Here is a 22,353-nt window from a genome sequence, read left to right as displayed (position 1 = left end):
GTGTAACACGGGTTGAACTGTGCGGGGCTCGTCCTGGGTTTGGAGGGACCTCGGCCCCCATCGCAGACCCCAGCGCCCCGCAGCAAGGCCCAGAACTGCCCCGAGAGTCTCAGCCCCATCAGAGGGGCAGGGTGGTCTCAGCCCGCAGGGAGGAGGGGCAGGCTGACTCCCACCGCCCCAGGGATGTACCCGACAGACCCAGGCCCTTTAGGGGACTGACCGGCCGGACAGTGAACAGACGGCGACACACAACTCCATTCTAGCTCTTTAATGTGCTGGGCCGAAGTTTCATGGCTCCAAGACCTCACGGAGGTCTGGAGGGCTCAGGACGCCCCAGGCTGCAGAGGAGCAGGGCCTGGCGGAACCCCCCGAGACACGGCCCAGTGCCAAAAGTCTGGACGCTCCCAGGCTGCTGAGGGGCTCTGCAGCCGTGGACAGAGGCCGGCATCCGGAGCACTGCCTCTACCCATCTTGGTCGGAGAATGAGGGTGGGGAGAGGTCCCGTGAGGACGCCGGGGAAGCCAGACCAGGGTGCAGGCGCTGCCGGAGTGAGGGCTCGTACTCCTGGAAGCAAGGCACAGCCTCAAGGAGGGCCGACCCTCTCCAGTGACCCGACACCCACGGGCGCCCGAGGGCCGCACAGCTGGGGCCCCGGAGGGCAGGCCTCAGGCTGCACGGTCCATGGGCACGCTCTCCCCGAAGGCTCACCGAGTCCGAGTCCTCCTGGACCGGGGTGCCCTGGAAGTCTGTGAACGTGTCCCTGGGGACGCCCAGCAGCTCCTCCTCGTACTCGGTCTGGTAGTCAGACTCATCTGGGCAGAGAGAGAGCCACAATGGTCCCCACATGGCACCTCCTGCCCCTGCCCGGGTGTGTCCTGAGGGAGGTCTGCAGCCCCAGCCTGGCACAAAGTGGGGCGGCCCCTGCACTCTGGGCCCGTGGCACACACTGCCCACACTCCACTCACACGGCTGGTGGGGGTGTGTGAGTGCAGTGCTGACACCCCCCATGATGACGGCCCCTCTGATTCAGGCTCAGAAGCAGGCCCAGTATGGCCCAGGGCTGTGCTGAAGCCTTGCCAGCTGGCTAGTGGAGGCCCGACCACAGACCCGACCAGCAGTGCTTGGCTGGCCTCCAAGTGCCGAAGCCCCTCCCCAGCCCTCACGAAGCACAGGGCTGGTGCAGGCGGCGAGGGTGGTCTCCCCTCATGTGGAGGACCCGGCTGGGGATTTGGGTCAAGGGGGGGCAGGGGCCTGAGTAGTCAGGATGGGGAGTCCCCCACTGCCATGGGCTGTTGGGTCTTAACAAGGACCAAGAAACACCAGCTTTTCTGTGGATGTTCTCCCTGAGGATGGGGCCTGGGAGAAGCGGGGGGCAGGAAAAGGGAGTGCCAGGAAGGGGCCAGCACAGGCGGGGGTGTGGGCCCCAGGAGGAGGGCAGACATGGCAGGGGGAGCCGGGGTCCAGGAGGAGGGTGGGGTGTGCACCTGGAGTGAGAACAGGGTGGAGAAGCGTGGACAAGCCAGTCCCCAGGACAGGGAGCAGCACCCAGGGCTGAGGGTGAGGCCAGGAGTCCCACCCTATCTCAACACTGTGCCGGGCAGGAGGGATGTTGCCCCCGACACCCTCAGGGCAGGGAGCAGGCACACACTGGAGCAGCCACTCACCGTCCACCGTGGCTGCCTTGGCAGGCTCAATCCTTGACACAATCTCTGCGAGGTCCGTGAAGGAGGCGTTTGGGCAGGTGAGAACCTGCAGGGCCAGGACGAGGGAGGTCATAGCGGGCTGAGGGAGCCAATGCCCTCACTGGGACCCCAGCCCCCCTCCCTGAGCTGCCCACTCCGTGGGCCTGATGCAGCTGGAAGAGCAGCCTGGTGGGCCAACCTCTGCTCCCGCCCCCTGGGCCAAGTAGCTCACCTGCCTAGGTGGCCCTGCCCCAGGGTGGGGTAGGGTGACGGGTGGTGGAAGACCCGATGGCGGTGCAGGGCCAGCCAGGGTGCCTGCAGGTCTCCCACTGTGTCCCTCAGGTGCAGCCTGAGAGTGTGGGTGCAGGGGCCGCAGGGAGGCCCAGCGTGGAGGAGGGCGGCAGGGGGTGGAGAGGTGCAGAGAGGGGCCACTTACATCACAGGCTTTCGTCTTTGTCTCCTGCCGGTCCTTCAGCATCTTGTCCAGCACACCACTTCGAACCCAGATGTCAAACACCGTCCGTCCATGCTGGTATCCCACTTCCTGTGCACACCCAGGGCTCTGTTACAGGGGCTGGGGGCCCTGCTGGTACCCGCTTCCTGTGCACACCCAGGGCTCTGTTACAGGGGCTGGGGGCCCTGCTGGTACCCGCTTCCTGTGCACACCCAGGGCTCTGTTACAGGGGCTGGGGGCCCTGCTGGTACCCGCTTCCTGTGCACACCCAGGGCTCTGTTACAGGGGCTGGGGGACCCTGCTGGTAACCACTTCTTGTGCACACCCAGGGCCCTGTGTCATAAGGGCTGGGTCCCCGCCCCTGCATGAGCAGCTGACACTCACGCAGATCTCGTCGAACTTGCCAAAGTCCAGCGTGCCGTAGCTGTCGATGGGGGGGCGCAGGTACTCACAGTAGTCACTGCTTCTCACTGTCTCCAGCTGCCGGACGCAGCACACGTAGGCCAGGCGTGTCTGGATCTCTGCCATGTTCAGCACCTGCGTCGCACAGCATCCAGGCAGAGGCTGCCCCCATGACTCTGCAACCCTCGACCCCACATGGGCATGACCCCACTCCTCCCACTCCTCCCCTCCCCTCTCCACTCCTCAGCTCCTTTCCCCATCGCATCTTCGCCCAATACCGAAGGGGAGGCTGATTTCTCTGCAGGAGGACAGGATCCTCTGCCCTGTCCACTGCTCTGCCCTGAGGGGAGGGGAGGGAGGGCAGGAAAAGCGCCCAGTGCAGGCTCCCAAGGCTAGGAGGACCACACCCTCACCACAGGTGCTGGCCGAGTGTGTGCACCTGTGCCTCCAGGTGTGTGCACGGAGGTGTGTGCACGTGGGCTGTGAGTGTGCATGGGAAGGTGTGGGGGTGTGTGCATAGGGGGGAGTATGGGTGTGCACGTGGCGGGGCACGTGGGGGGTGAGTGTGTGTGGCAGCATGTAAGGCGGAGCAGGCAGGCAGCCAGGTGTCCCAGTAGAGCCTCTGGAGGTGTGTCCTAGTGAGCGTGGAGGACCCTGACACCACTGTCTGCTCCCACCACCAAGACCCTTCCCTAGGCCTGTCCCTTTTCCAGAGGTGGCCCCAGGGCCTGGGCAAAGAGCAAGTGAGTGGCCCTGGGACCCCAGACATCGAGCCTCAAAGGCACCCCCACCCTGGCCACAGGGGCCAGAAGAGTCCTATCCACCCCCCAAGAAGGAGTGGCCCGTGTGAGCACAGGCATAGGGGGGTGTCAGGGGGCTACCAAGGAGAGGCCGGCACCACCCAGCCCAGACAGCAGCTACTCCCCGGGCATGGCGGCCTGAGGTGGGCAAAGCATGCCCAGGTCCCGTCCAGCCTGCACCTGCCTGCAGGCTTCCCCACCTTGACTTTTGTGGCCAAGGGGTTCCAGCGCTTCCAGAGCAGCCACCACCCTGACAGGGCGTCGCCATAGTTGGTCAGGTCTGTCTCGTCCTGGCTGCCCACATCAACCGCAATCACCACCTTCGCCCCCATGGACCTGGCCACGTCTGCTGCGGGAAAGACGAGGGGCCGCGGCGGCACCAGGTCAGGCAGGCCCAGCCTGGGCAAAGTCTAGGAGTCAGGGCGAGACCCTCACCCGGCACAGAGCCGTGCCCCCCACACCGACTGCAGGCCCCACAGGTGACAGGTGTGGCCAGGTAGGCTGCACCCCGCAGCCCGACACCTGCAGGCCTTCAGTTTCCCACAGCGGCACACAGGGGGCCAAGTGCTCCCCCATTTGCTGCACCGGCCTCCTCTTGGCCTCCGTTCCGAGTGCTGCTGAGCTCACCAGCAAAGCCATATGCTCCGATCACGCTGCATCTGCGTGTGTGCATGCGCACGTGTGTGTGTGCATACACACGTGAGTCTACATGTGTGTGCACGTGTGTGAGCATGTTTGTGTGTGCGTGTGTGCACGTGTGTGTGGGTGCATGTTCTCTCTGTGTGCAGTGCCAGCCCGGAACCTTCCCTTGGCTCGGTCTGTGGAAAGCGTGCGCCACCCCAGCCTTGCAGAAAGGGAGGCGCACAGGGCCCTGGGGGTGGGGCGCCACACCAGCTGGGCCGCTGCCGGCTGAGTACCTGGGAGGTTGTTGATGTAGCCCCCATCCATCAGCAGGTGTCCATCTTTGGGGTCACAGAGTGGGGGCATATAGCCGGACAGGGACATGCTGGCACGCACGTACCTCCACAGGGAGCCTGGAGGCAGGAGGGGGCAGGTGGAAGAGGTGGCAGGACCTGCTGAGGGCTCCTTGGCTAGGTCCTGACCTCGGGGGCGGCACCAGACTCACCTCGGAGAGCCTCCTGCCCCTGGCCACTACCTTCCAACCCTCCCACCTCACCCCACCCCCAGCTCCTGCTGCCAAGGGGCCCCCATACCTGGCTGTGTCCCACGACCATCCTCTGCCTGTGGAGGCGAGGTCTCCTGCCTCCTTGGGAACCCCACATGCTCCCAGCCCCGTGTCCCTTACTGCCCCCGGCCCCACCCTCGTTCCCAGCCAGCTCGAGGCCGCCCTCACCGTCCCTGTGGACGCGCATGGCTGAGGCTGTGATGTCTGTGGTGATGGTGAAGTAGGGCAGCCACAGGTCCTGCAGGGGAGGGGAGAGGCAGGGTGGGAGGGGGTGCCGGCGGTGAGGGTCTCCAGCTGGGGTTCTGTGGACTCCTCCCGCCCCACTCAGGCCACACACCTGGCTCTAGGGCAGGTCTGGGTGTCCTGGGGGCATGAGTGTCCAGGGGGCAGTAGTGCTGTGGGGTGGGGGTGGGGGTGGCACCTCTATCTGCCGGTCCTTGAAGACCCTGCAGATGCTGCTGTTGAAGCCGGCACCCGAGAACATGGAGGTGATGGGGTAGGTCAGGTCCAGCACCATGTTCACCACGGACGTCATGTCCTGGGGAGGAGGGGGCACGCTGAGAACTGCTGAGCTTAGTTCCATCCCAGGGGTCCTGAGTTCAGGCATCTGGGGCTTCTGGGGTGACTGCGAGGCATGAGCCCCCAGGCTGGGCCATTCACCCCCTACCCCTACAAGGCCCGCTGGCCCTGCTCAGGTGGGAGAGGGTGCTGGGGGGGCAGGAGAGGCCCGGTTGGGGCTCGGCAGGGCTGCCCACCCCATCCTGAGGAGCTGCCCTTGCCCTCTCTTTAGAGCGGCCACACTGCAGGTGACCAGAGTGACGCATCTCAGGGACAGAGTGTTCGTTATTTTTGGCACAGAGGAGTGCCCGGGTGGTGCCCTCGGGGCCTGGCCTGCTGTAGGAGCTGCTGCCATGAGGCGATGGTGAGCTACTCCTTTTTTCTTCAAAGGAGAACACAGACACCTTTGATCCCATTCATGGCTTCAACCAGAGCTGTTTTGTTCCCCTCAAACAAGCACAGTTCTAAAAAGTACACCCCACAGCCCAAGGACCTGGGAAGGTGGGAGCCCACCCTCCTGCTGCTGCTCTCTGCTCCTTGCTCTGCTCTGTTCTCTTCTCTGTCCTCTGCTCTGCTCCCTGCTCTGCCCTCTGCTCTGCTCCCTGCTCTGCCCTCTGCTCTGCCTTCTGCTCTGCTCCCTGCTCTGCCCTCTGCTCTGCCTTCTGCTCTGCTCCCTGCTCTGCCCTCTGCTCTGCCTTCTGCTCTGCTCCCTGCTCTGCCCTCTGCTCTGCCTTCTGCTCTGCTCCCTGCTCTGCCCTCTGCCCTGCCTTCTGCTCCGCTCCCTGCTCTGCTCCATACTCTGCCCTCTGCTCTGCTCCCTGCTCTGCCCTCAGCTCTGCTCCCTGCTCTGCCCTCTGCTCTGCCCTCTGCTCTGCTCTGTTCTCTTCTCTGCTCTGCTCTCTGGTCTGCTCTCTGCCCTGCTCCCTTCTCCACTCTCTGCTCCATGCTCTGGTTGGCTGTCTACTCTGTTCAGCTCTCTGCTCTCCTCTCTGCTCTGCTCTGCTCTCTGCTCCCCTCTCTGCTGTCTGCTTCACTAGTAGCAGCCCAGTTCCCATCACTAATCAATGTTCTTTACTTCCTTTTTACCAAGAAATAGTCTTCTCTAGGGATTTCCTTCACCCCACAAACCATACTCTGAGGCCTGAGGGCTAAACAGCCCAAGCTTCTGCCTCAGCCGGTGGGGGTGAAAAGGGAGGCTGTTCTCCTTGAGAACAGAGCCCTGTGGAAGCTGTGACCGTCTCTGCGTCCAGCTCCCCCCAAAGGGCCCGGTGCCCTGTCCTCACCTCAGCCCACTGCCTGGCCCGGATGCGCATCCGGCTGTAGTTTCGTTCCTCAGAGTACAGGGCCCCCATGAAAGCCCCAATGGATGTTCCTCCAACCATGTCTACAGGGATGCCAAACTCGGCCAGGGCCCGGATGATGCCGACCTGGGAGCAGCCCCTATATGACCAGAAAAACAGAAAGTGAGCCCTTGGGCCAGTGCACCTGACCAGGACCCAGCACCTCAACCATCCTGGCAGATGGCTCCCCGAGACGCTGCCTGCCCACCTGCCCAGAGGAACGTCCCACCGGCTTCCTTGCCACCTAGCCCTTGAACAAGCACAGATAACGGGAAAGACACTGCCTCGGGGGGATCTCAGACCAACCCTCCCTGAGACACAACTTAAACCTCTCTGTAGCACTGCAGGGCCAAGATGGGGCATGGAGGAGGCCGGGGGCAGAGCCTCTTTTCTGAGAAACATATGCTGACTCCAAAAGAGTTAGTGTCTTCAGGTTTATGAGGCGGAACAGAGCTCTCAATAGACTTGGGTGGGGTGGGGCAAAAGCTGGCAATCAGGGCCCACTGGAAAGGACGGGTCCTGGAGAATGCCCTAAACGGCTACACCCTAGGAATCAGGGTGAACTGGAAATAGACAAGCCCTTGTAGGGACTGTAAAACCAGCTTCTAATTGTTTTAGAACTTGATTGGATTAGGTGGTGATGTGGATTGCCCCCAGCTTAGCCACCTGCCAGAGCAAAGGTTAAGTCCTTTCTAGAGAAAGTTATCACCCAGAGCCTCAACTTATCACTACCATATTTTATAATGCCCAGCACTCAACCAAAAATCACCAGCTTTATAAGGAAAAAAAACACATGACCATAAGCCAAGAGAAAAAATAGATAATAGAAGTGGATCCAGAGAAGACCCAAATAATGGAGATATCAAGCGTAGATTTTACAACAGGGCATCGAACCAGTTCAAAACGGTTTAGTCATGGATAATGGAAACAAGGGCATAGTACGCACTGCATAGCAACCAAAGCTCTCGCTCGTTGGATTTTGTCCCCAGTAGGAAACAGGGCTGCCATGTTCAAAGGTGGTGGCCGACCACTCCACTTTGAATATGTGTCGCTCTACACAGTCCTACCAATAATTCAATCTGATGTGGGAGGATTATTGGCAGGACTGTGGAGAACAATACATATTCAAAGTTGCGCAGTCAGCTGTAATCTTTGAGCGCGGGGCAGTGTTGTTTCCTACTTGGGATAAAATCTAACTGGCAAGAGCTTTGGTTGCTATGGAACACATGTGCTGCCCTTGTTTCCGTCAGCCATGACTGAACCTGTTTTGAACCAGTTCGAAGCCCTACTTTAAATGACTATGCTTAAAATCTACCACTAGTCTGTCAGTTTGTTGTACTGTGGAGGCTGATGTGTTACTGTGACACTGGAATCTATGCCACTGATATTTCAAGTATCAGCAGGGTCACCCTGGGTGGACAGGTTTCTGTGGAGCTTCTACACTAAGACAGACTAGAAAGAAGGATGTAGCAGTCTACTTCTCAAAAACTTGGCCAGTGAAAACCTTATGAATGGCAGTGAAACACTGTCCAATGCAGTGTCGGAATATGAGCCCCTCAGGTTGAAAGGCACTCAACATACGATGGAGACTATCTGCCTCCTCAAAGTAGAGTGGAGCTTAATGAGGTGGATGGAATCAAGCTTTCAGGACTTTCATTTGCTAATGTGGCATGACTCAAAATGAGAAGAAACAGCTGCAGACATCTATTAAAAATTGAAACGTAGAGTGTATGAAGTATGAATCTACGAAAACCGGAAGTAGTCAAAAATGAAATGGAATGCATAAAGATGGATATCCTAGGCATTAGTGAGCTGAAATGCACTGGTATTGGCCATTTTGAATCAGACAATCATATGGTCTACTATGCTGGGAGTGACAACTTGAAAAGGAATGGTGTCACATTCATCGTCTAAAAGAACAATCCAAGTACCATCCTAAGGCACAATGCTGTCAGTAATAATATAATATCCATATGCCTACAAGGAAGACCAGTTAATATGACTATTATTTAAATTTAAGCACCAACCACTAATGCCAAAGATGAGGAAACTGAAGATTTTTACCAACTTCTGCAGTCTGAAATTGATCAATTATGTAATCAAGATGCATTCATAATTACTGGTGATTGGAATGCATAAGTTGGAAACAAACAAGAAGGACTGGTAGTGGGAAAACATGGCTTTGGTGATAGAAATGATGCTGGAGACTGCATGATAGAATTTTGCAAGACCAACAATTTCTTCACTGCAGATACTTTTTTTCAACAACATAAACGGCAACTGTACATGTGGACCTTACCAGATCGAATACACAGGAATCAAATCAACTACATCTGTGGAAAGAGACGATGGAAAAGCTCGATATCATCAGTGAGAACAAGGCCAGGGGCCGACTGCAGAACAGACCATCAATTGTTCATATGCAAGTTCAAGTTGAAGCTGAAGAAAATTAGAAAAAGTACAAGAGAGCCAAAATATGACCTTCAGTATATCCTACCTGAATTTAGAGACCATCTCAAGAATAGTTTTGACACACTGAACACTAATGACAGAAGATCAGACGACTTATGGAATGACATTGAGGACATCATACATGAAGAAAACAAGAAGTCATTAAAAAGACAGGGAAGAAAGAAAATGTCAAAATGTATGTCAGAAGAGACTCTGAAAGTTGCTCTTGAACATAGAGTAGCTAAAGCGAAAGGAAGAAATGATGAAGTAAAAGGGCTGAACAGATGATTTCAAAGAGCAGCTCACGAAGATAAAGTAAAACATTATAATGAAATGTGCAAAGACCTGGAGTTAGAAAACCAAAAAGGAACAACATGCTCAGCATTTCTCAAGCTGAAAGAACTGAGGAAAAAATTCAAGCCCTGAGTTGCAATAGTGAAGGACTCTATGGGCAAAATACTGAATGACACAGGCAGCATCAAAAGAAGATGGAAGGAATACACAGAGTTGCTGTACCAAAAAGAACTGGTTGACATTCAACCACTTCAGGAGGCAGCATATGATCAGGAACCGATGGCACTGAAGGAAGGAGTCCAAGCTGCACTGAAGGCATTGGCCAAACACAAGGCTCCAGGAATTGACGGAGTACCAACTAAGATGTTTCAACAAATGGATGCACCACTGGAAGTGCTCACTCATCTATGCCAAGAAATTCAGAAGACAGCTACCTGGCCAATTGACTGGAAGAGATCCATATTTATGCCTATTTCAAAGAAAGGTGATCCAACAGAATGCAGAAATTATGGAACAATATCATTAATATCACACACAAGTAAAATGTTGCTGAAGATCATTTAAAAATGGCTGCAGCAGTACATTGACAGGGAACTGGCAGAAATTCAACCTGGATTCTGAAGAGGATGTGGAAGGAGGGATATCATTGCTAATGTCAGATGGATCGTGGCTGAAAGCAGAGAATAACAGAAAGATGTTTACCTGTGTTTTATTGACTATGCAAAGGCATTCAACTGTGTGGATCATAACAGGTTATGGATAACACTGCAAAGAATGGGAATTCCAAAACACTTAATTATGCTCATGAGGAACCTGTACATAGATCAAGAGACAGTCGTTCAGACAGAACTACGGGACATTGCATGGTTTAAAGTCAGGTAAGGTGTACATCAGTGTTGTATCCTTTCATCGCACTTATTCAATCTGTATATTAAGCAAATAATACGAGAATATGGACTATGTGAAGAAGAACAGGGCATCAGGATTGGAGGAAGACTCATTAACAACCTGCGATATGCAGATGACACAACTTTGTTTGCTGAAAGTGAAGAGGACCACAGCCTTCAGTATGGATTGCATCCATCATAAAGAAAACAAAAATCCTCACAACTGGACCAACAGGCAGCATCATGATAAACAGAGAAAAGATTGAAGTTGTCAAGGATTTCATTTTCCTTGGATCCACAAATCAGCACCCATGGAAGCAGCAGTCAAGAAATCAAATGACACATTGCATCAGGCAAATCTGCTGCAAAAGACCTCTTTAAAGTTGAAAAAGCAAAGATGTCACTTTGAGGACTAAGGTGTGCCTGACCCAAGCCATGCTGTTTACAATCACCTCATATGCATGCGAAAGCTGGACAATGAATTAAGGAAGACCAAAGAAGAATTGATGCCTTTGAATTGCGGTGTTGGCAAAGAATATTGAATATACCATGGACCGTCAAAATAACAAACAAATCTGTCTTGGAAGAAGTATGGCCAGAATGCGCCTCAGCAGGATGGTGAGACTTCGTCTCACATACTTTGGACATGTTATCCGGAGAGAGCAGTACCTAGAGAAGGGCATCATGCTTGGTAAACTTGAGGGTCAGTGAAAAAGAGGAAGACCCTCAACAAGATGGACCGACACAGTGGCTGCAACAACGGGCTGAAGTATAACAATGATCGTGAGGATGGCGTAGGACCAGGCAGTGTTTCGTTCTGTTGTACACAGGGTCACTATGAGTCGGAACCCACTCAGCGGCATCTAACAACAACAACAACAATGCAGAACCAAATGAGAATTCTACATGTTAAAAGAAACAGTAACTAAAAGAAGAATTTAATGAGTGGGTTTAACAGCAAATTAAACACAGCTGAAGAGAGAAATGGTGAAATATAAGAGAGGCCAGACGACAATATTCAAATTAAACTGTAAAGAAACGGAAGGATGGAAAATATGGAAAGAGCTAAGAGACATATGGGATATAGTATAAAGGTCTAATTTGCATGTAATTAGAGTCCCAGAAAGAGAGAAGAGGCAGAAGCATTATCTGAAGAGATAATGGCTTGGGATTTCTTAGAATTGATGACAGATATCAAGACTCAGGTTTAAGAAGCATTACAACCCCTAAGCACGATAAACCAAAAGAAAACCATACCGGAATTGTTAAAGATCCAATACAAAGAAAAAAAAATCATTAAACCAGCCAGATAAAGAGGAGAAAAATGGAGTAATTTAAAAATAATCCATTCAAAAGGAAGAAAAGGACAGAAAAAAGAACATAGAACACATGGGACAAGCAGAAAGCAAATATTATTAAGATGGTACATTTAAGCCCAAATGAATCAGGAATTATAATAAATGAAAACAGACTAAATACAGCAATTAAAAAACAAAGACTGTCAGATAAGGATTTTAAAACAGTTATATGCTGCTTATAATTATATATTAATCACAATTTTATGTACATATAAAATAATAATTATGAAGCTACAGAAGTACTGAAAGTAAAAGGATGAAAAATATATACCATGTAAATTCTAATAGAAAGTAAGCTAATGTGGTATATTAATATCAAATAAAAGACTTTTATTTGAAATAAAGGATATTTCATAAATGTTTAATTTACCAAAAAGATAGAACAATTCTAAAACTATATGTACCTAGTGACATATCTTTAGAATATAGAAAGCAAAAATTAAATTAAAAGAGATGTAGACAAATCCATCATCACAGTAGGAAACATTACCACATTTCTCTTTGCAACTGACAGAAAAAGCAGGAAATTTTTCAGTAAGATTTCAATAGCACAATTTACACATTTGATCTAATTAAAACGTATAGAACACATCAGCCAACAACTGCAGGATACGCACTCTTTTCAAGTGCATGACACGTTTTTAAAAAAGATGCTGGTTCATAAAGCAAATCTCCACAAATACCAATGAACTGAACTATACAAAGTACATTCTCCAAACACAATCACAGTGCAATTAAACTAGAATTCAATAACAATGAAGATAACCAGAAAATCCTTGTATGTTAACAAATTAAGAAATACACTCCTAAATAAGCCATGGGTTAAAGAAGAAAAAACAATGGAAATAAGAATATATTTTTAAAAGTAAAATTGGTGGGAAGCAGCTAAAGCCATTTATAGCCTTGAAGGCATTTACAGCCTTAAAGGTATCTATTAGAAAAGAAAGACAACAACCCACAGGAAGAAAGAAACCAACAAATCTCATCATCCACCTCAAGAAGTTAGTAGGGGTCAGCAAATTATGGCCCTCAGGCCAAATCTCACCTGCTGCCTATTTATAAATCAAGTTTTATTAGAACACAGCCACACCCATATGTTACTATTGTCTATGACTATTTCTGCACCACATCAACTTACTTTTTATTAGAGTTTGTATGGTCTATTCTATCCTTTAACTTTTTCTAATAATGAAATATTTATTTTTTAATTTTAATTTGTTGTTGAGAATATACACAACAAAACATACACCAACTCAACCATTTCTACATGTACGATTCAGTGACATTGATCACATTCTTTCAGTTGTACAACCAATCTCATCATCTTTTTCTGAGTTGTTCCTTTCCCATTAACATAAACTCACTGCCCCCTAAGGTTCCTACCTAACCTTTTGAGTTGCTGTTGTCACTTTGATCCCATATAGATAGTTCTATAAAGAGCATAATGCTCAAGGCAGACATTTTTTATTAGTTAAGCTAAACTATTGTTTGGTTTTAAGAAGACTTCAGCAGATATTTTTGGTTTAAGTTTTAAAGATTATCTCAGGACAATAACTTCAGGGGTTCAACTAGCCTCTATGTCTCTAGAAAGTCTGGAGTCCATGAGAATTTTAAATTCTGTTCTCCATTTTTCCCCCTTTTGATCAAGGATTCTTTATCCTTGATCAAAATGTTCAGTAATGGTAGCTGGGCACCATCCAGTTCTTCTGGTCTCATGGCAAAGAAGGCAGCTGTTCACGGAGGCAATCAGCCACACATTCCATATCCTCCTCCTATGCCTGACTCTCCTTCTTCCTCTGTTGCTCCAAGTGAATAGAGACCAATTGTTGTGCCTTGGATGGCAAGCTTTTAAGACCCAGGCACTACACAATGAAATAGAAGAACAGAAGCACTAAACACGTTGTTAGGCCAATTAACTGAGATGTCCCATGAAACCATGACCCTAAACCTCCAAACCAAGGAACCAAGTCCCATGAGGTTTTTGGTTGTACATAAGCAAGCTCAGCAGTTACTTTTTGTTTGTTTGTTTGTTGTTGTTGTTGTCAATATACCTATTACACAACTTTTGCCAGTTCAACTTTTTACAGGTGTACAACTTACTGACAGCAGTTACGAGAATTGGCTGTGCAACCCTCCCCTTAATCAATGTGATTTTTCCATCACCTTTAACCCCTCCTTCCCCCTCATCCTTTTACTTTCGATTGTTCTATATCCTTTGAGTGATTTTGACAGAGACTGTATGGCCCACAAAGCCTAAAATACTGACTATCTGCCCTTTACAGAAAACGTTTGCTGATCTATGAGTTAGAAGAAGAAGTGCAATTTTAATCAAAGAGAGGAAAATGAAGGAAATAAAAGATAAGAGCAGAAACTAATGAACTGGAAAACAAATATACAATACAGAGGATCAGCAAAGCTAAAAGTTGGTGCTCTGAAAGGACTAATTCAACTGATACCACCTGATAAGACCAATCAAGACAAAAAAGAGAAAGTATTAATAGCTAACATCAGGAATGAAAAAGGGACATTAGTACAGATGCTTCAGGTATTAAAGAAGCTAGCAGGAACAACTTCACGCTACAAGTAGGAAAATTCAGATGAAATGGACACACTCTTAGAAAAACATACAACTTAACCAAAATTGACACAAGAAGAAATAGAAACTCTGAATAGTACTATTTTAACTATTAAAGGAATTAAATCAGTAATTTTAAATCCACACAAATAAATTTCACGTCCAGATGGTTTTACCAGTGAATTCTACTAAACATGTAAAGGAGAAATAAACTAAATTTTACCTAAAACCTTCCAGAGAACAGAAAAAGAAGAAATATTTCCCAACTCAATTTATGAGGTCAGGAAACCTTCATACCAGAAAATGATAAGGGCATTTCAAAAAAGGACAATTGCAGTCCAATCTTATTAAGATTCAAATTGAATCTAGCAATATATAAACAGAATAATACATCATGGATTTATTCCAGGAGTGCAAAGTTAGCTTTTACTTGAAAATCAATCACTGTAATTCACCATATTAAGAGAATAAAGGAGAAAAGTTATACAATCATCTCAATATATACTTAAAAAGGAGTATTCATGATAAAACGCTCAGCAAACTAAGAATAAAAGTTCCTCAGTCTGATAAAGGGCATCTACAAAAAAACCCTATAGCCAACATCATACTAATGGTGAGATATTGAATGCTTTCCCCGAAGACTGGGAACAGGGCTAGGATATCTGCTCTCACCATTTTATTCAGCATTGTACTAGAGGTCCTAACCAGTGCAATAAGTTAAGAAACAAAGAAGAGATATTCTCTTTATTTTCAGATGACATAACTGCGTATATAGGGAATCCAAAGGAATTTACAAAAAAGCTACTAAAACTAATAAGTGAATTTAGTAAGACTGTGAGATAAAAGGTCAATTTACAAATATCAATTTTATTTCTATATAGTGGCAACAAACAATTTAAAATGAAATTTAAAAGATATCATTAACAGCATTAAAAAATAAAATATTTAGAAATACATTTAACAAAAGATATGCAAGACCTCTACACCGAAAGCTACGAATCATTGCTGAGAGAAATTAAGAAAACCTAATTAAATGGGGAGATAAACCGTGTTCAAGGGTTGGAAGGCTCAATGTTATTTCTCCCCATATTGATCTATTGGTTCAATGTAATCCTTATCAGAATCTCAGCAGGATTTTTTGGGGAGGCAAGGGTAGGAGACACTGATGAGCTCATAATAAAATTCATATGAAAATGCAAAGGACCTACAATTTGGAAAAAAATAAAAGGAATTACACTACCTAATTTCAACATTTACTATAAAGCTACAGTAATCAAAAAAGTATAGTATTGTCATTAAGGATAAAACAAACAGATCAATGGAACAAAAGAGTCCCAGAATACAGACTCACACGCAGTCATCTGGTGTTTGACAAAGGTGCCGCAGCAATTCAACAGGGAAAACAAAGTCTTCAACAAATGGTGTTAGAGCAATTAGATTACCATATGGGAAAAAAGGAACCTCAACTCTCACCTTGAACCACTCACAAAAATTAAATCCAGGTGGATCATAGACCTAAGTGTACAAGCTAGGACAGTAAAGCTTCTATAAGAACATGCAGAATATCTTTGTGACCTTGGGATAGGCAGTCTTTAGAACACCAAAAGCAATAAGCATAAAAAATCAGAAAATTGCTCATCAAAAGACACCATTAAGAAAATGAAAAGAGGGTTCTGGACAGAGCTGGAGAAGGATGTAGAGCATAATTCTAACTCACAAAAAAAAAAAAAAAAAAAAGACCAGATTTACTGGCCTAAAGGAGACTGGAGAAACCTCGAGAGTATGGCCCCCAGACACCCTTTTAGCTCAGTGGTGAAGTTACCTCCGAGGTTCACTGTTCATCCTGGGAGTGGACAGCCCCGTAAAACCAAATGAGACTAACGAGGTACAGGAGTCCAGTGACAAGGGCCAGAAGGCAGAAGGGGACAAGGAAACTGGTGATAGGGAACACAAGATTGAGTAAGGATATTGTTGATGTGTTGTGAGATTGTTAACCATTGTCATAGGGCAACATTTGTAGTAACTGTTAAATGAGAAACTATTTTGTTCTGTAAGCCTTCATCTTAAGTGAGAATAACAGCACAATTGGAAGAGCGTAGTCAATGTCACTGAACTGTGTATGTAGAAATTTTTGAAACGGTGTATCTTTGGCTATGTAGTTTCACCAAAAAAAAAAAAGGTTGAGAATTTAGAGGGTTGACATGTTGTGGGGTTGTTAACCAACGTCATAAAACAACGTGTGTACTACTGTTTCATGAGAAACTATTTGTTCTGTAAGCCTTCACCTGAAGTACAATAAAATATTAAAAAAAAAAAAATGAAAACAAAAGCCATAGACTTAGAGACAATACTGGCAATACATATATCTGGCAAAAGACTCCTAAAACTCAATAATAAAAGACAAACAACCTATTAAAAATGGGTAAAGAACATAAAAAGACACATCACAAAAGAAGATACACAAAGGGCCAGTAAGCACATGAAAGAGCGCTCAACACCATTAGCCATTAAAAAAACCAAAAAACCAAACCCATTGCCATCGAGTCAAATTCGACTCATAGCAACCCTATAGGACAGAGCAGAACTGCCCCGTACGGCTTCCAAGGAGTGGCTGGTGGATTCAAACTGCCGACCTTTTGGTTAGCAGCTGAACTCATAACCACTACATTACCAGGGCTTCCATTAGTCATTAGGGATATGCAAATCAAATTCAACAGGAGACACCACTGCACATACACTAGAATGGCTACAATTAAAAACACTAACAGTACCAAGTGTCAGCAAGAATGTGGAGGAACTGGAACTCTCATACAGTGCTCGTGGGGATATGTTGTTGTTGTTGTTAGGTGCTGTCAAGTTGGTTCCAACTCATAGTCACCCCATGTACAACAGAACGAAACACTGCCTGGTCCTGTGCCATCCTCACAATTGTTGTTATGCTTGAGCCCATTGTTGTAGACTGTGTCAATCTGTCTCATTGAGGGTCTTCCTCTTTTTCGCTGACCCTCTACTTTACCAAGCAATCTGTCTTCCAGGGACTGATCCCTCCTGATAACATGTCCAAAGTATGTGAGGCATAGTCTCACCAACTTTGCTTCTAAGGAGCATTCTGGTTGTACTTCTTTCAAGACAAATTTGTTTGTTGTTCTGGCAGTCCATGGTATATTCAATATTCTTCGCCAACACCACCCTTCCAAGGCGTCAATTCTTCTTCGGTCTTCCTTGTTCATTGTCCAGCTTTTGCATGCATATGAGGGATTGAAAACAGCATAGCTTGGGTCAGGTGCCCCTTAGTCTTCAAGGTGACATCTCTGCTTTTCAACACTTTAAAGAGGTCTTTTGCATCAGATTTGCCCAACGCAATATGTCGTTTGATTTCTTGACCGCTGCTTCCATGGGTGTTGATTGTGGATCCAAGTAAAATGAAATCCTTGACAACTTCAATCTTCTCTCCGTTTATCATGATGTTGCTTATTGGTCCAGTTGTGAGGATTTCTGTTTTCTTTATGTTGAAGTGTAATCCATACTGAAGGCTGTGGTCTTTGATCTTCATCAGTGATTGCTTCAAGTCCTCTTCACTTTCAGCAAGCAAGGTTGTGTCATCTGCATATCTCAGGTTGTTAATGAGTCCTCCTCCAATCCTGATGTCCCGTTCTTCATAAAGTCCATCTTCTCGGATTATTTGCTCAGCATACAGATTGAATACGTATGGTGAAAGGATACAACCCTGATGCACACCTTTCCTGACTTTAAACCATGCAGTATCCCCTTGTTCTGTCAAATGACTGCCTCTTGATCTATGTACAGGTTCCTCATGAGCACAATTAAGTGTTCTAGAATTCCCATTCTTCACAATGTTATCCATAACTTGTTATGACCCACACAGTCGAATGCCTTTGCATAGTCAATAAAATACAGGTAAACATCTTTCTGGTATTCTCTGCTTTCAGCCAGGATTCATCTGACATCAGCAGTGATATCCCTAGTTCCATGTCCTCTTCTGAATTTGACTTGAATTTCTGGCAGTTCCCTGTCGACGTACTGCTGCAGCCACTTTTGAATGATCTTTAGCGAAATTTTACTCGTGTGTGATATTAATGATATTGTTCAATAATTTCTGCATTTGGATGGATTACCCTACTTTGGAACAGGCGTAAATATGGATCTCTTCCAGTCGATTGGCCAGGTAGCTGTCTTCCAAATTTCTTGGTATAGATAAGTGGGCACTTCCAGTGCTGCATCCGTTCGTTGAAACATCTCAGTTGGTATTCCATCAATTCCTGGAGCCTTGTTTTTCACCAATGCCTTCAGTGCAGCTTGGACTTCTTCCTTCAGTACCATTGGTTCCTGATCATACGCTACCTCCTAAAATGGATGAACGTCAACCATTTCTTTTTGGTATAATGACTCCGTATTCCTTCCATTTTCTTTCGATGCTTCCTGCATCTTTGAGTATTTTCCCTGTAGTATCCTTCAATATTGCAACTTGCAGCTTGAATTTTTTCCTCAGTTCTTTCAGTGAGAAATGCCAAGCATGTTCTTCCCTTTTGGTTTTCCATCTCCAGGTCTTTGCACATGTCATTAAAATACTCTACTTTATCTTCTCGAGCCGCCCTTTGAAATCTTCTGTTCCTCTCTTTTACTTCATCATTCTTCTGTTTGCTTTAGCTACTCGACATTCAAAAGCAAGTTTCAGAGTCTCTTTTGACACCCATTTTGGTCTTCTGGTGGGGGTATAAAATGATACAACTCCCCCATGACCTGATAATTCCACTCCTAGGTCTTTGTCCAAGGGGAAAGAAAACCCATGTCCACAAAAAAGGTTTGTAAAGGAGTGGTTACAGTGGCTCTGTTCATAATAATCAAACCCAGGAAACAACCCAAACGTCCATCAGTGGGAAACGGGGTAAACAAAGCGCGGCGTGATCGTATACGGGACACTGTTGAGCAATAACGCGACTGACAGAGTTAGCCACACAGACAAATCTCCGAAACACTACAATGAGTGAATAAAGGCAGACACAAGCGAGCACACACTGGGAAACTTAAATGACTTAGAACTCTGTTATTAATCTTCTCGGAGAAATACAATATGGCACCAGTGAAACAAAGAGAGACTACTATGAAAAAAAGCACTCAGACATTAGAAATACTTCAGCAGAAGAGAGCAACTGGAAGACACATTTGAGAAAAATATCCCAGAAAGCAGAAAAGACAGAGATGGAGAATATGCGAGAGAAGATACGAGAATTGGAAAACCCACCTAGGATGCCCGATATCTGACCACTAGGGGCTCCAGGAAGAGGGAAGAGACAGATGAAGTTCACACTGATAACAATCGATCCCCCAGAGTTGGAGGCACAAGTTTCCAAATCTGAAAGGGCCCACTGGGGGTACAGCATGATGGGTGACAGCAAGCAGCAGAGACCAGAAGAGGCCAGGGGGCTTTGGGGGTCACTCCCAGAAAGCAAGCATGACAACCTGGTATGTCTGACACCAAGGGGGGTTAATGCCTCCGCAGAGCGTCTGCTGCTGAAGCATGACACAGAGCAAACAGCAAAGCAAACGGCAGCAGTTATCAGCGCCAAGGAAGGAAGCACCACCATAGTCTACAGCAGTCCGCGACGTAGCTGGGAATAGGAGCTGTGTTGTCATAGAATATAAACAGTGATGCTGGCTTTACTGAAAACTGTGACAGAACCACACTGGGGTCCTGAGTGGGAAGGGGAGACAGACAGACACTCTGTGTGCTGGCCGAAATAACCTAGAACTGAAAACAAACCGAACAGCAGGAAAGGAATGCTATTTAGATGTGCAGAGCAGAGGAGCAGACAGTTAAAACCACCATGAGTGGTTCTCTCTGGGAAGCAGGATTCGGTGATGGGGCTGGGGCAGAAGACGCTGTTTTGTCTTTATAGAACCATACGTCTTTCTAGCTATTACTTTGATAAAAATTAGATGTTCATAAAAAATGCTGTTGGATCTGGGCATTTTCCAGCGACCCTCAGGAGGCTGCTGCGTTAGGGGGTGTCAGCAGGAAGAGGCAGCCCCCACCCCTGGGTGCCCCCCACCATCCTGGCCACAGACCCTCACACTAAACCTCCTCCCTGTCCACCCAGCAGAAAGGCCACTGAGCCGCCCACTGGGGGCAACCTCGGGCCAATGTGCTTGTCCACTCTCCTGGGGACAAGATGCACTGTTACATCTCAGGGCTCTAGGATAAGACATGTACACGCCCACCACCTTAGCATACAGGTAAACAGAATTCTCTGGGGAAAAAGAGAAGCCAGTTCAGGGGGACTGGGATCACTTTATCACCCCTCCAGGTCCGTCTGCACCAGCTCTGGCTGCCGCCTGCAGACCAGGGAGTCTCAGCCGTACAGCAGCACCTCGGCCCAGGCCACACAGAGACCCCGTGGGCAGACACCGGGGTGATCCCTGGGCTACTCTGGGAATGATGGGAGCAGCATCAGGCCCACAAGGCCGGTCACGTCCTATTTGCGGCCCTAGCTCCTTCTACGATCAGCTGGAATGGGTGGGACAGGTTTCTGCTGGATGCGGTCACACGCCAGTTGGCTGCTAGTTCTGTCACTTGTCCGACACAGGGACAAGACCCTTTCTACAGAGGATTTCGGTCCCCCTGACCTCCCAGGGAGAGCCACCTCCCCAATGAGAATTGGCAAAGGAGAATGGATAGCGGGCAGGAGCCCAGACAGCTTCCCAGAGGCCTCCTGCCTACCCATCGAAGGCGCTCTGGCCCTCCACGCCAGCAGGGACAACTGAGGCAGGGCCAGCCATGAGCCCACAGGCATCGTCAGCAGGGCCAGGACTCGGGAAGCAGGTGCCTGGCTCCTGGCTGTGGGCTGGCGGCAGCAGTGCGCACACCAGCTGCGTCTGAGCGGGAGGTGCTCCACAGAGGCTGCTCCCCGCGGGCACACCCCAGCCTGGGTCCCTCTCCTCCTTGGGGACACAGGGGGCCAGCACAGAACCTGGCTGGGCATGCCGCTCCTCATGCCTGCTCCATTTCTGTCCCAAAGTGTATTGCTCTGATGTAATCTCAAGAGAAGGGTATCAAGCGTCAGAATGACAAATCAGGACAGGAGTCACTGGGGTGAGAGGTCCTGTGAGGGTTCACCAGCCCAGGAGCTAACGATGCTTTTGCTGGTTTTTGACGAAGTGCAAGGAAGTCTCTGGTTAGAAGCATTCATCCATAAAATGTGTATTAAAAATGAAAAGAAACTCACCGGGAGCCCAGCGGAGAGACTGGCAAGGGGGTAAGGAGAGAGAATTTTCAGAAGAGGGGACACAGCGGCTAATAAGCAAACAAGAACCCTCCCACCACGGTAAGCAAAGGCAATCAGAACGAGGTACGGCCTCTCGTCTACCTCTGCAATGCATGCAGCTCTGGAGCTGCCGGCACAGCTGGCCCCCTGCAGGGAGACTCGCACCCACCCGTATCTCCCACCCGGATCTCCGAACACCGTTCCGGAGGAGGCCCAGAGGCTGTGCTGTGAGGCCGAGTCTCCCCCTCTGACCCCAGGGCACTGAAGGCGCCGCCTTCACCCGGTGCTGCCGTGAGGCCGGCGCTCGGCACAGCTCAGCACGTCGCTCTCGTACCCTGTAAGGATCGCACGTGCTCTGTGAAGCCCAGAAACCACAAGCAACAGCCCAGGGAGGGTCCTCAGGGATCGAGGGTGGGCACTCACCTTGCACCCCCTCCCCCGAGCACCAAGGCGATGGCATTGCCGGTCAACACGCGCGCCAGGCGGGAAAAGTCTGAGTGCCGGTCGGGTGGCCTCTGGAAGACGCGCTCGTACATCTCCACCTGCGCAAGGAGTGCGTATGGCGGGGGCGGAACCGAGCCCCACCATCCCGACGGACGAGGGTCAGCTTCCTCGGAACCTGATCCAGAGCCCCCTGAGGATGCTGGCGCTGTTGTGCTGACGACACTGTCAGCGTCTGCACCATTAGGCTGGGCCCCAGACGCAGGGGGGCGCAGCAGGGAGTGACCGTGAGAACTGTCTGGGACGTTCGAGCAGGGGCAGGAGGGGCTGTGCCCTGGCGGGCCAGCTCTCACCAGCTTGGGCATGCTCCTCCGGGAGAAGACGCGCCGCGGGCAGCACAGGTGCAGGTGGCCGGAGCACCAACTACGCATGTTGAGCCACTCCACCGTGCGGGCCGGCTCGGGACCCTCCTCCCGGTGCAGTAGGATCAGCTGCTTCTGGGCGCGGACGGCCGTGTTCTCCAGCATCTGCTCCAGCTGAGAGAAGTGGGCCCGGCGGAGAAATACGCATCCAGAGAAGCCAGGAAGAGCCCCAGCGGCTCTGCGAAGAGGTGGCCCCTCCACAGCTGTCAGTGCCCCCCAC

General features: G+C 49.0%; 1 protein-coding gene across 1 annotated transcript in view; it reads right to left on the bottom strand.

Annotated features, from left to right (window-relative positions):
• Positions 1–259: 259 nt before the first annotated feature.
• Positions 260–22,353, bottom strand: part of LOC101352694 (patatin-like phospholipase domain-containing protein 7) — a 56,533-nt gene continuing 34,439 nt past the window's right edge. The window contains exons 16-27 of the mRNA XM_023725495.1: positions 22,065–22,247; positions 21,694–21,812; positions 6,366–6,522; positions 4,946–5,062; positions 4,693–4,762; positions 4,256–4,372; positions 3,539–3,687; positions 2,521–2,673; positions 2,119–2,226; positions 1,665–1,749; positions 709–812; positions 260–564 (exon numbers count right to left, since the gene is read on the bottom strand). Of these exons, the coding sequence (XP_023581263.1) occupies positions 463–564; positions 709–812; positions 1,665–1,749; positions 2,119–2,226; positions 2,521–2,673; positions 3,539–3,687; positions 4,256–4,372; positions 4,693–4,762; positions 4,946–5,062; positions 6,366–6,522; positions 21,694–21,812; positions 22,065–22,247 (1,464 nt within the window). The 3' untranslated portion in view covers positions 260–462. The remainder of the gene's footprint in view (positions 565–708; positions 813–1,664; positions 1,750–2,118; positions 2,227–2,520; positions 2,674–3,538; positions 3,688–4,255; positions 4,373–4,692; positions 4,763–4,945; positions 5,063–6,365; positions 6,523–21,693; positions 21,813–22,064; positions 22,248–22,353) is intronic.

The sequence above is a fragment of the Trichechus manatus genome, unplaced genomic scaffold (assembly GCF_000243295.1).
Source record: "Trichechus manatus latirostris isolate Lorelei unplaced genomic scaffold, TriManLat1.0 scaffold00317, whole genome shotgun sequence".
Taxonomy (NCBI): domain Eukaryota; kingdom Metazoa; phylum Chordata; class Mammalia; order Sirenia; family Trichechidae; genus Trichechus; species Trichechus manatus.
The sequence above is the reverse complement of the archived record's forward strand: the minus strand, read 5'-3'. Positions and strand labels throughout refer to the sequence as shown.